At 35.7% G+C, this 12309-nt stretch overlaps 1 protein-coding gene across 3 annotated transcripts in view; it reads left to right on the top strand.

Moving 5' to 3' along the window:
- The window catches only part of LOC120542355 (deleted in malignant brain tumors 1 protein-like), a 47982-nt gene extending 36624 nt beyond the window's left edge, over positions 1-11358 (top strand). For 2 of the 3 annotated variants that reach the window (XM_039774747.1, XM_039774745.1), the window contains 2 exons: positions 1626-1748; positions 11031-11358. In XM_039774747.1, coding sequence (XP_039630681.1) covers positions 1626-1748; positions 11031-11041 — 134 coding nt within the window. In that variant the 3' untranslated portion in view covers positions 11042-11358. The remainder of the gene's footprint in view (positions 1-1625; positions 1749-11030) is intronic. The other variant, XM_039774746.1, reaches the window with a different exon arrangement.
- The last annotated feature ends 951 nt before the right edge of the window (positions 11359-12309 follow it).

Raw genomic sequence — 12309 nt, 5'->3', positions numbered from 1 at the left:
TATTTTATATCATATCTTTTATGGTATGTATTTTGATGATGAGTGAACATTTAACCTTTAATATTTAGTTTTCTTTAAGTCACAGTGTGACAAACTAAGAAACAGGAGGGGAAAACACATAAGAAGCAATGAGGTACAAAACAAAAATAAAACACAAAGTAGAAAAGAAAATCTTATTGCCTCTCTAGGCTACCATCCACAGGTTGTGAACTCCGTCTGTATCTGAGTTGGTATTCCCATCAGAAATGTAACAAACCTAAACTTTCTTTTACTACATCTTCTTCCACAGATCTCTTGTTAAAATGTTTTTCAAAAAAGACATGCTTTTGTGACAGGTGTCTGGTCACACTTACAGGTAATCTAACCCTAGACACCGTTAAAATATCCGACTACACCATCCAGTTTGAAATTTACTGATAATAGCACACAGGTTTCTTTAAATTGGGCGGTGAGTAAACACATAATCAAAGACACAACAGTAATTTCAGGAAAAGCAACAGCAACTTCTGTTACCCAAGACAATATAAAATACATTAAAAAGATGAACAAACATAAAAAAATCTAACAATATCAGGAACGAAATTCCTTTTTTAAAAAAGCAGAGCACACAGTCTACGCTCTAAAAGTCCCTAAAAGTTAACTAAAAGTTAAAAATATGAAGTGAAGGATACAACCTTTAGGGGTGTAGAGTCCAGTTTGCACACTGTGTTACCCCAACAATTAATCATCCAACTGTCCATGGGTGCACTTTGTTCACCGGACACTCGTTTCCCAACAGAAGTTTTATCAAATCATTGAATCCCTGTCAGCGTCTCTTCGTCGCTCTCTTTTTCCACTCTGGGCTCCTTGTGTTGCTGTGATCTAAGCATGCCTCACTTCTTGTCTGCCAGCTTTGCTCGGTCCTTTCATGTGGCTTCCCTCTATCGCCCTCTACATCTTCTTCCACAGATCTCTTGTTAAAATGTTTTTCAAAAAAGACATGCTTTTGTGACAGGTCCCCCTCTGACACATGTCCATTGCACATGAGCAAACCGACTGCAATAAACATACATCAGGATTTATTTCTCCTTAAATTAAGGTTCAGGATTTTAAACTCATTCTTTGAAAATGGAAAAGTGGAAGACCTCTTCTCAGTTTCAAAGGTCTGAGCTACAAACACAATGTCCACCCCACAGACTTGCCTAGTGTAAATGGCATTCCATTGGTCATCAACATTATATATGTACATAGTCTAAATTTAAGAACTGTACCCTAGTAGTTAAAATGAGTAAATGCCAATGTCACCCTTATTGTCATATTAGGTAATCACTACAGCTATGCTTTTCCTTTTAATTGGTTTTATTTTTGTAAGAATAGGGATGAGAGAGCTTTCTTCACACTAAAGGCGCCTTGGCCTGGAACTAAAACTTTGAGTCCTGCCAGGCAATGGCACAGCCTGCATGTTGTCCTGACTCTCACCAGCCTATTTATTTACAGATACCTGCATTAATGTGCCACGTGATAGATTAAGTAATATTGATTATTGATATTGATTAGTTTATGTCTAGTCCACATGCTACTTGTTGCTCCAGTTTTCATTCAAACTCTGATGTAGTGTTTTTGTATCTCAATTCTCTTCCTGTCAGGTTACCTGCTATATGTCACTTCAACCAGTACATTCTATGCCATTTACTCTGTCCTTGTCATCTGTGGCCTGATTGGAATGATGTCTGCTGTATTTCTGATATATGCTAAGACCAGACTAAAAGGTAATCTTCCACTTATATGCATACACCTCCTACTACCCAAATAGTGGAGGAAAATCTGTGGGTTAATTTGTTAAAAACAAGAGAAACTCTGAATGCAATGCAGTGACAAGGGAAAAATACTCAAAAAAGTTATTGCAAATTATAAACAGACTACAAAACTATTATTTTTATATGTAAGAGCTTACTCCACTTTTAGAATAAAGCATTTTGATTGTCTCTAGGAATAGAAAGTTCTGGTTACTACAGGTTATCTTAAATTACTAAACACAAACATACTGTAGATGAAGTATTAAAGCTAGAATAAAAATTCAAAGATAATGATTGTCATCCAGGTTAAATTTCACATTGATGTGCCTAATATTTTGGTGTTATGTCTTAGGTATCTTATAATGATAGACAATGCTTTAAAATAGTTGTTAAGATATTTTTGAGGTAAGGTAATCATGACACCAGAGAGTGCTGACATTTTGCATGTTGATTAGCATATACAAGTAAGGTTTTCGCTGTAGTCTATACACGCAACAATAATGACCTAGTAAACCTATATACAAATTAAAATTAAATGACGCTAATAATGTTTTGTATTACAGCCGAGCAGGACAGAATGTCAAAGTTTTTTTGTAGGAGTCACACAGCAAACATAAAAGCTAAAAGGAAGAGGAAACTAATGGAACATACATACTGACTTACACAGAGTATTTCAAAGTAACAGTATCAAACTCTACATTTATTGAGTAAAATTCTAATTTAATACATCTTAATCATAACATTTTTTTCTGTTTTTAATAAACCTTTGGGAAAATTGTTATAGGTGGATGGATAGTACTTTGTTTCAAGAGGAAATAGAGACTGAGAAAAACCTGCTTTAAAATTCTGCTAAAACTTACTATGATGTCCTACACATAGTCAGCACATCAGCTAATCTCTCTGAACTGGAAGAATCCTATTGCATCCTCCATAACTCAATGGGAAAACAATATTAAGGTTGATAGGATTATTACTGTTTCATATATGGAGGGCAGTGGCATTCTTATTTGCTGGTGCTAATCAGCATGCAACATGCCACCACTCCCCAGCACCATGATTAGAGAGAATATCAGTCTTACCTAGAAATGTTTGTCTTAATTACTTCAAAATCTCTAAACATTTTATTATATATAAGTATTCAACATGGCTCATTATGGTGATGGGAACTCCAGGATAACTCTGAACTGAATCACAATATAGACCACCACAGACTCAGTCTCTCCAATGAGGACCTCCTAATGACTGTACATTGCACCACAGCATCAAAAGAAACATTGAGCCTATCATATTACCTAAACGAAAACAAAAAAAAAAAAATCTAATTTATACAGAATTGTTTTAACCTCATAATAATTTATTAATACACCTTAATAAAATGATAAGTGTCTGAATATCTGTGTGTACGTCCAGTTGCTATTTCTGTCATTCCAAAAGATGGTGCATCACAAATATCTGTAGTAATAAAATGCATTACATTTCTCATTGTGACACATGGCACATTACAAATTTTAAACACTGCTTTTACAAATCCCATGCTATTGGGCAAATAACAGAGACATGTACATTGCATTTGTCATTCCAACAGATGGCACATCACAAACATTAACACTGCTTTTATGAATCATGTGCCAAATGGCATATAATAGAGAATTATGCAATGAATTTGTCTTTCTAACAGAAGGCACAGCACTAACATTAACACTGTTTTTACAAATCCTATGCCAAATGGCCTAATATAGTGACATATGCATTGCACTTGACATTCCAAAAGAGACATTTGAATTAATGCATTTTATTACTAGAAATGTTTGTGATGAATAAGAAACATAGCAACCAGCGTTACAAAAAACATTCTAATAGATTTTGCACTGCAAATGTTAAAGATGAAATCTGCCTTGATTGCCTAGATTTCAACCAGTCTTAGATGGGTAGCAAAGTTAGTTTTATTCTAAAATAAGTTTGTTGGGCCCTAAAATCTGTTTTTAAAGTGTTGTTTTAATAATTATGATGAATTATAATATAATTGGCTTTTTGTTTCTTATTAGCTGTCTTGGGTTAGGAGAGGCTTTTTAGTGTTGTTTAAAATTAAGTTTAATCTTAACTAATTCTTGATTCGGATTGATTGTAGTTTTAATTGAACATTTTTTTTTTTTTATAGCAATATGTGTTTGATTATTGTATTTTAACTCTTATGTTGTAATGCATATACCTGGAAATTAATATATTTTATTATTAAAAAACTGACTAGCACATTTTTAGGAATATGGGAGAGATGCTACAGTATGTGCAGGACAACCTACACAGATATGGCAAGAGCCTTCAGACTCTTCACTGGAGCATCAGTTACTTTTATATTTTCATTTCCTACTGCTGTATTTACTTACTGTACAGTATTACACTGTGTCACAGATGTGCGAATAGGGGACAATTTAAGTGCTTCGATAATTGTAAAATTCCTCTGGAAAGCCAGAGGGTGCTGTCAACTAAGGCTTTTTCTCGTTCTCTATCTGCACACCGAAAGATTGACAATACAATACAATACAATTTATTTTTTGTATAGCCCAAAATCACACAAGAAGTGCAGCAATGAGCTTTAACAGGTCCCACCTCTTGATAGCCCCCCATTCTTGACTCTCTAAGACAAGAAAACACCCCCAAAAAAAACCCATGTAGGGAAAAAAATGGAAGAAACTTTGGTAAAGGCAGTTCAAAGAGAGACCCCTTTCCAGGTAGGTTGGGCGTCAAAAAGAAGGGTGTCAATACAATACACAGAACAGAACGAATCCTCAATACAGTATAAAAATAAAAATTTTAGAAGTACGGAGTAGAATTTAACGGTAGATGATATCACCTAATATGATTTGGATTTGTTTAGAGTCCTGGAGACCTCATTCATCAAGCTGCCTTTCCCATTTGGCCATTCCACAGCTGAAATAGTGCTAATCTGATGAAAGGACCCCTCTTTCACATGATTCCTGCAATCCTCCATCAGGGATGACTTTACCTTAGGCAGGCAAAACAACTTGGCAGGTGGGCTGTGGCACCAAGTGCCACATTTGAGTACCGAGAAGAGAAACAGAATAGGTGAGGGTTAGTATACAATTCTAACAGTTATACCATACCATACCATACCATATTTATTTGTTGAGCGCTTAAAAACACAGCATTACAACTGACCAAAGCGCTGTACAGTTACAACAAGCAGGACTAAAAGCAAAATATTAAAAATAAACATTAAGAGAGAATTAAAACAGAGATACTAAAAACAGGTCAAGGGACCAAATAAAATAGAGAAAATGGCAAAAGACAAGTGGAAAATGAAACAGGTTAAGAATTAAAAGCCAATGTGAAGAAGTGCGTTTTTAGGCGAGATTTGAATGTGGCGACTGAAGCGGCTTGTAACAATTATGTTACTTATGTTTTAGTGCTAATGACTGACAACAGAGATGCAGTCTGTACAGTTAATTAGCAGCTCTAGTCAGGATATGCTAAACTGAAGAAGTGAGTCTTCAGCCGGGATTTAAAAGCTGAGACCGAAGAGGCACCTCTTATAGTAGCAGGCAGACCATTCCACAGTTTAGGGGCCCTGTAACTAAAAGCTTGACCTCCTATTGTTATTTTATTAATTCTTGGAATCATAAGCAGACCAGCATCTTGAGATCTTAATGTGCACTCTGGTTTGTAAGTCATGATAAGTTAAGACAAGTAAGACAGACCTTGTCCATTTAATGCTTTATACAGTATGTTAAAAAGAGGATTTTGAAATCTTCCCTAAACTTAACCGGGAGCCAGTGTAAAGATTTAAGAACTGGAGTTATGTGTTTGTATTTTCTTGTTCTTGTAATAATTCTTGCAGCAGAATTTTGGATTAACTGGATGCTATATAAAGAACAGTTTGAACATCCAGTGAACACCACATTGCAGTAGTCAATCCTACTAGAAATAAATGCATGAATTAATTTCTCAGAATCCTGTTTGTTTAGAAAGTGCCTTAATTTCCCAAGATTTTTAAGATGGAAGAATCATGATTTGGACAACTTTGTAATATGCGCTTTATATGACATGCTAGAGTCAAAGATAATTCCTAGATTATTCAGTATTCAGATCCTGATTCAGTAAAATTAATTGTGATTCCAACTGAGTTAAATGATGGCAGAATATTGTTGTGATCAGCGTCATTCCCTCCAACAATTAACATCTCTGTTTTATCTGTGTTTAAAGACAAGTAGTTCTCATCCATCCACTCCTTTAATTCACTAACACAACTAATTAAAGACAACACCGGAGACACTTTATTTGATTTAAATGAAATGAAATGTCATCTGCATATGAGTCAAAATTAACATTATGTTTCTTAATGATAGATCCCAGTGAAAGCATGTAAAGTGAAAACAGTAAAGGTCCCAGTATTGAGCTCTGCGGGACACCACATCTCAATTCTGTGTATAATGATGGAGTACTATCAGCACATTTCTGTGCATATTGGAATCGATTTGATAAATAAGAACTAATCCAAGCGAGCACAGTGCCTGTAAGCCCAACATCATTTTCTAACCTGTGCAGTAAAATAGAATGGTCAATGGTGTCAAATGCTGCACTTAAGCCTAACAGCATAATTACAGTGGAGTTTCCTTCATCAGAGGATAACAGAATGTCATTTACAACCCGCGTTAGTGCCGTTTCTGTACTATGACCAGTGCGGAAACCAGACTGGAATTTCTCAAATAAATTATAATGCATAAGGTGTGACTGAAGTTGATTGGTGTCTACTTTTTCAACCATGTCACCTCTGACTTCACTTTCAGTTTCCACCCGCCTGGACCCACCTCTTCCTGCCCAGGACTTTTATCACTGGAAGCAACGCCATACTGATCAGTCTGATGGAGACTCATGTCGTTTCGATATTTTTCCTTTTCTAGCACGCTATACCATGTGTTTTTTTTAACATACAAGGTTGGCCCTTGTGGTGCCCCAAAGATTTATAATCTCTCTTTGTCTTGTTATTACAACAGATATTAAATGAATTAAATGGAGCAACATATATTTTTAATTATCTGCAAGCATACTGTATATATGCAGTTTTCAGAAAAGCATTTTTATGTGTTGGTAAGCTAGAATATATCCACTGTAACCAGCAGTGGGTGCCACTCAGCCCCAAACCCCAGACACAATCACACCTAAACCAGGTTCAAATATAGTCCCCTTTTTTTAATACCTTAACACACACGTAAAGACAATGAAGTGTAAACAACAAAGAAAAATCCTCTTTCTTCACAATCCTCCCATCAAGCCTAGTCTTCTGCCATGAATGAATGCTGCAATCTAGCAGGTCAGGGGGACATACAGCCTTGATACGGAGCCTCTCCTGATTTCTCTGTTGTATTGGCCTCCTCTCTGATTAAGGAAATAAGGCCCATCCCAGCAGGGATGCCAGCCCATGTGTGCTGTCCATTTAATTTTTTCCTACATGCATGGAAGGTTATCTCAGTAGCACTGGCTGTAAGAAGCACCCATGTTGGATGGTCTTTTTTAGGCCCCATAAACAGTGCACTAACAATGCACACTCATTACTAAATGTTGCTATTAGTAAATCAGTCAGATTCTTTCTTTAATTAATAAATAACATTTAGTTATTTAACAACAACCTTGGCTCATACTAAATAAAATATGATTGTATCTTTGAGTTCCTCCAACATTTACCTTCCTTAAATCAAAAAAAAAAAAATCAAAATATTATGATTTCTGCAGCATTGTCTTCAATTTCTAGAGGAGTGATCCTGTTGTTTTCTCAGATGCCCCTTTTTCCAGTTTTATGATGCAGATTGTTAGAATGTATTTCATATCTTCCAGCTAAACACACTGATTAATTGATTTTGGTCTTAACATTGATCTTATTTTTGGGCTCAAAACACTACTGTGAACAAAAATGAAACAATGCATGAAAAGTTAACAGATTTCCTGAGATGCAATACTATATGTGCCAACTGAGTTTTCTAGGGGAACAAACAGGGGCACCCCTCTAAATGTGTTAAGATGTGCACATTAGCCGTTTGTTCTCCTCTTTCAGCACAGTTACAAAACATTTTCTATATTACCGTTGTAGTGGTCTGAAAAAGACCCAGCTAAGATTCACACCGTCTGTCTATTTTTTTGGTGGGGACCTCAAGAACGCACCCAGCCTTGGCCCAACTCACGTACACTCCCTCACAGAGTCAATGAAGCAAACAACAATAAAATAGAAATTGATGAATGTATTAAACAACAATAAATGAAATCTAACTACACAAATTAAGACAATCCCTCCCAGTTCCCTTTTAGGCAAATACACAATAAACATGAATTCAGGAACAACAAACAACTAACAAAAACTACACACGATAAAATCCGTAACAAAGTCCATAGGAAACAGCAACCAATGTACTGAAATGATGGAGACTGAATAATCCAGAGATCAGCTCACTGTAAGTAAATGTACGGAACAGTTCTACCCATATATCCTGATGATGAAGAGTGATGGGATAGGGAGCGCTCCTTCTCCAAAGGTTGACGAACAATCCAATTCAGTCCTCACGCAGCAGGCAGACACCAGGCAGTCCATACACACGAACACAAGATAATTGTGGGCAAGAATAATAATCCAAAGGCAAGGAACAGGAAGACAAATCAGACGGGTAACTCCAGACACAATACAGCCTCCCCTCTCTGTATAGCCAGCCTCCTTTTAAAACTCACGCTGGCCTTCTTGTCCCCAGCAGCCCCTGCACCCTTGGCAGGTGTCCAATCAGAGCCACTGCAGCAACTGCTAAGAGATAAGGTTTTTACTCCCTGGTGGCACTGCTACACCTTTTCTATAATTTTCTTGAAGCATCTCTTAATCAGTTGCTATTGTGGATCAAAATGAAGATAAAGGATGGACCACTGTTCTTGTTCATAGCATTGATTGTGAAGAGTCCTTACTACCGACTTGGCTGGTAGGCTGGCTGCAGCTGTGTGTGGAGCTACATTAGCTGCTCATGTCTCTTGTGCTACTGCAATGCCAGTCTCATCAAGTCCTACAGTCACCTTTCTCAAATTGTGATAGGCCCTATCTGGTCAATGCTTTTTTTGGCCCAGGTTGTCAGCTAGGAGGCTTTTTGTGCTCTCTACTATAGGAAGTATTGCTAAATTATTAATGTACAAACAAAATGAGAGAAAATTTAAAACAAAGCAATGTTAAGAAGAGACCTGACACGTATCTGACAAGTGGAGAAGATCAACTAAATTTATTTTCATGTCTTTCACTTCTTGCTGTGCTTTCACACAAAGGTACTTCTCAAGTAGAAAAGCTGGCCCTTATAAGACACAATGGGAAGTGACATGAAAAGACACACAAGTCATCATATTTATGGTGGGGTAACAATAATGGTACTTAACAAGATTTTGTTACCTTTAGGTCCAATGAGAAGTCAAGCAAAATGACACCTTTTATTGGCTAACTGAACAGATTACAATATGCAAGCTTTAGAGGCAGCTCAGGCCCCTTCTTCAGGCAAGTTGTAGTACAGAAACTGGATTCCCCATCTTTATATATACAGTACACTAGGAAAGAAACAAAACCTTTAAGTGGCTCATCTTCAATGTTAAAAATTAACAGACCACTCCATCCTAAGATTTATTTAGCAGGAGAGAACAATGTATAGTTAAGATTTTTTGAAATTATAACTGTCCAACAAAGTCTTTTGAAGTTTCTGATGAGTTTTCTGTAGTCAAATTGTGTGGGTCAGTCAGAAAGATGTAAATAGTCCTCATATCTGGTCATAAAACTCTTGTCTCTATTTAAACCATGTTGTAATGTATTAAATTTTAGCACGAGTCTGACTTCCCATTCTTTTCTTTCCTGTTGTGTATTGAAGTTGCTTATAAGCACTGTGATTTTAAAGTCCTTCTCATGGTGCTGAAGTGAGCTCCTACAAGAACATCTCTATTGCCATGCTTAATGTGGAACCTGGGGAAATTCATTCATGCAAAGTATTTGTCCAGTTTCTTCCACATAGAGTTCAGTGTTGGGACATTTCATATACAGAATTAGGTAGACCACATTAGATGATCCCTTTATGTGATGTTCTTGTCGGCAGTGTGGTATGATTACATGATCCGTATTATAAATGTTAGCACATGTTTTACATCTTTTCTGTAGGCAGGTAGATGTACCATCTCCAGTAGTTTCACTTAGGAAGCTTCAAACAATTAGTTGCTGCCGGTTTGGAGGTTGTCTGTATGCCAGGAGGGGAGATTCTGGGAATATATCTCTCAGCCTGTCATTACTATTTAGTATTGGCTAAAGTTCTTTTATAATTTTCCGAAGTGCTTCAAGATGTGGGTTATAGATGTCAAAAGGGGGATATGGTCCTTGTTGTCTTTTTTTATATACCAGAAGGTTGTCTGTGGGTATTGGCAATAGCTCATCTTATCTGAGTGTCCATTTTTTTGTTAGTATAACCTTGTCTGATGAAATTGTTTACTCAGCCTGTCGTGTCTGAGCAAATACGATTATAACATATTGCTTAGCTCAAGATGATGGAGCACCTTGTATTAAGGGGAAGGGGGGCTATCACTTCTCGGGTATATCCGTCTGTCTGTTGGTTTGTGAAAAACAGAGGTCACAAGGGTGTAATCGTTCAGGCAAACGGTGGTGTCAAGCAAGCTGACTTCTTTTTTTTGAGTAATTAAGCTTCAGCTTTTTGTTGGGATGGAAAGAATTGTATTTGTTATGAAAATGGAGGAGGTCCTCCTCACTCACATTCCAGATTATAACAATGTCACCTATGTAATGGAGATACAACATTGGATTTAAGATGCACGTTGACATAAAATCCTTCTTCAGTTTTGCCATACAGTACATAAATTACCTTTAGGTCAATAGTTTCATTTGGTGCAGCTGAGGGTAGTCATAAGTGCTTCCTGTATTTACAACCAGTAGGCAAGAACTCCATCTTGCAAAAGAACAAGAAGGAACAATATTATTAAAACATGATAAAAAAAAACTTGAAAAACACAAAAAGGCTGGTCTCACTGAAAAATCAATTAAGTGAAATTCAGATTATGCCTGCATCTCTTTGGATATTTTGTATAAGCAAACCTTAAACACAACAAATAGGGTCATTTATAATAATATTAAATGTTTTTTAAAAGGATAATAAACAATATACAGTGGCAAAAATTAATGTGATAAAAGAAAAAGTAAAAATCTACTTCTGTTTTTTTTTTAATCTGTAGGTTCCTATTGAAAATCAAGAAGGAATCCTCATGCTGAAAAAATACTTCATGAATCTTTCAACATTTATGCACCTCAACAACTATTCAAAAGAAATACATGAATCCAGGCATCTGTCCATTCTCTCCTCCCTTATGTGGCCATGAAATGCTTTAAGTAGCTTTGAAAGTAGCAGCCAGAGGCTATGCAGAATTTTTTGATTCAATGTTTCTTTGGTTTCTTTTCTGATCCAGCGTCTTTAATTTATTTAAATCCTTATATTAAAAGATTTTGACTTATTTGCTATATATGCACAATAAACCTGCACTTTAAAGAGAATGAAACAAAATATTTTCATGATGTAAGAAAGTTGTGTTTTCTCACTTGAAAATTTTGTGAATTAACAAAGTCACTACTAACTATGAAATGCTAAGTAAGGTATGTGTAGTAAGGGGGAAAAGTTTGACTTTTACTCTTATTTTGTATTTGAGGAACATCAACAGAGGACTCTATAATGTATATTGATTCTGCACATATTGTACAATTAATTTTATAATGTAATCCTTGGAGAAGTCAAGCAAAATTAAACCTTTTATTGGTTAACTAAAAAGATTACAATATTCTAGCTTTCGAGGCAACTCAGGCCCCTTCTTCAGGCAAGATGTAATCATGATGTACAACTTACTTGAAGAAGAGGCCTTAGCTGCCTGAAAAGATTCCATATTGTAATCTGTTCAGTTAGCTAATAAAAGGTGTCATTTTGCTAGGCGTCTCATTATATCCATAATTGCTAACACAGTACAACATAATAGTATTAAAATGTAATTAATTAATGATAGTTTTTAAAAAAGATTCAAACCTTGAAACTAACACATATTCCTTTAAAAGAATCACATATTTTGTTCCATTGTGTTGTGACACCACAGTTCAAATACATAATAGGGTAATCCATATTGGCTGTTGACATTTTGTCATCCACTACTTTCTGCTGTCTTCACACTTTAATCCTTGTTTTCATTCCAAAATTTAAATCCTTTGTAGAGAAAAGAAAAGGTTCTTTTAATCTGTGTTGCAATCATTTAGCTCCATCTATAAAATTAAGTGATCTGTGATAATTTCAGTTGAGCTGAGTGAAGAATGAAAGTCAAACAGAAGAAAAAACTAGAAATATTAGAAAATCAAATTTTTCATTTTTAAACAAATATTACTAAATTGTCCATTCAATTTCAGATATTTAAGTTGCTCAAGAATTCATGCTTTATATCTTGCAGGAGTCTTTCTGTTATTTTAAATAAAGTTAAA

The sequence above is a fragment of the Polypterus senegalus genome, chromosome 13 (assembly GCF_016835505.1).
Source record: "Polypterus senegalus isolate Bchr_013 chromosome 13, ASM1683550v1, whole genome shotgun sequence".
In the NCBI taxonomy this organism is placed as follows: domain Eukaryota; kingdom Metazoa; phylum Chordata; class Cladistia; order Polypteriformes; family Polypteridae; genus Polypterus; species Polypterus senegalus.
This window is presented reverse-complemented; position numbering and strand designations above follow the sequence as displayed.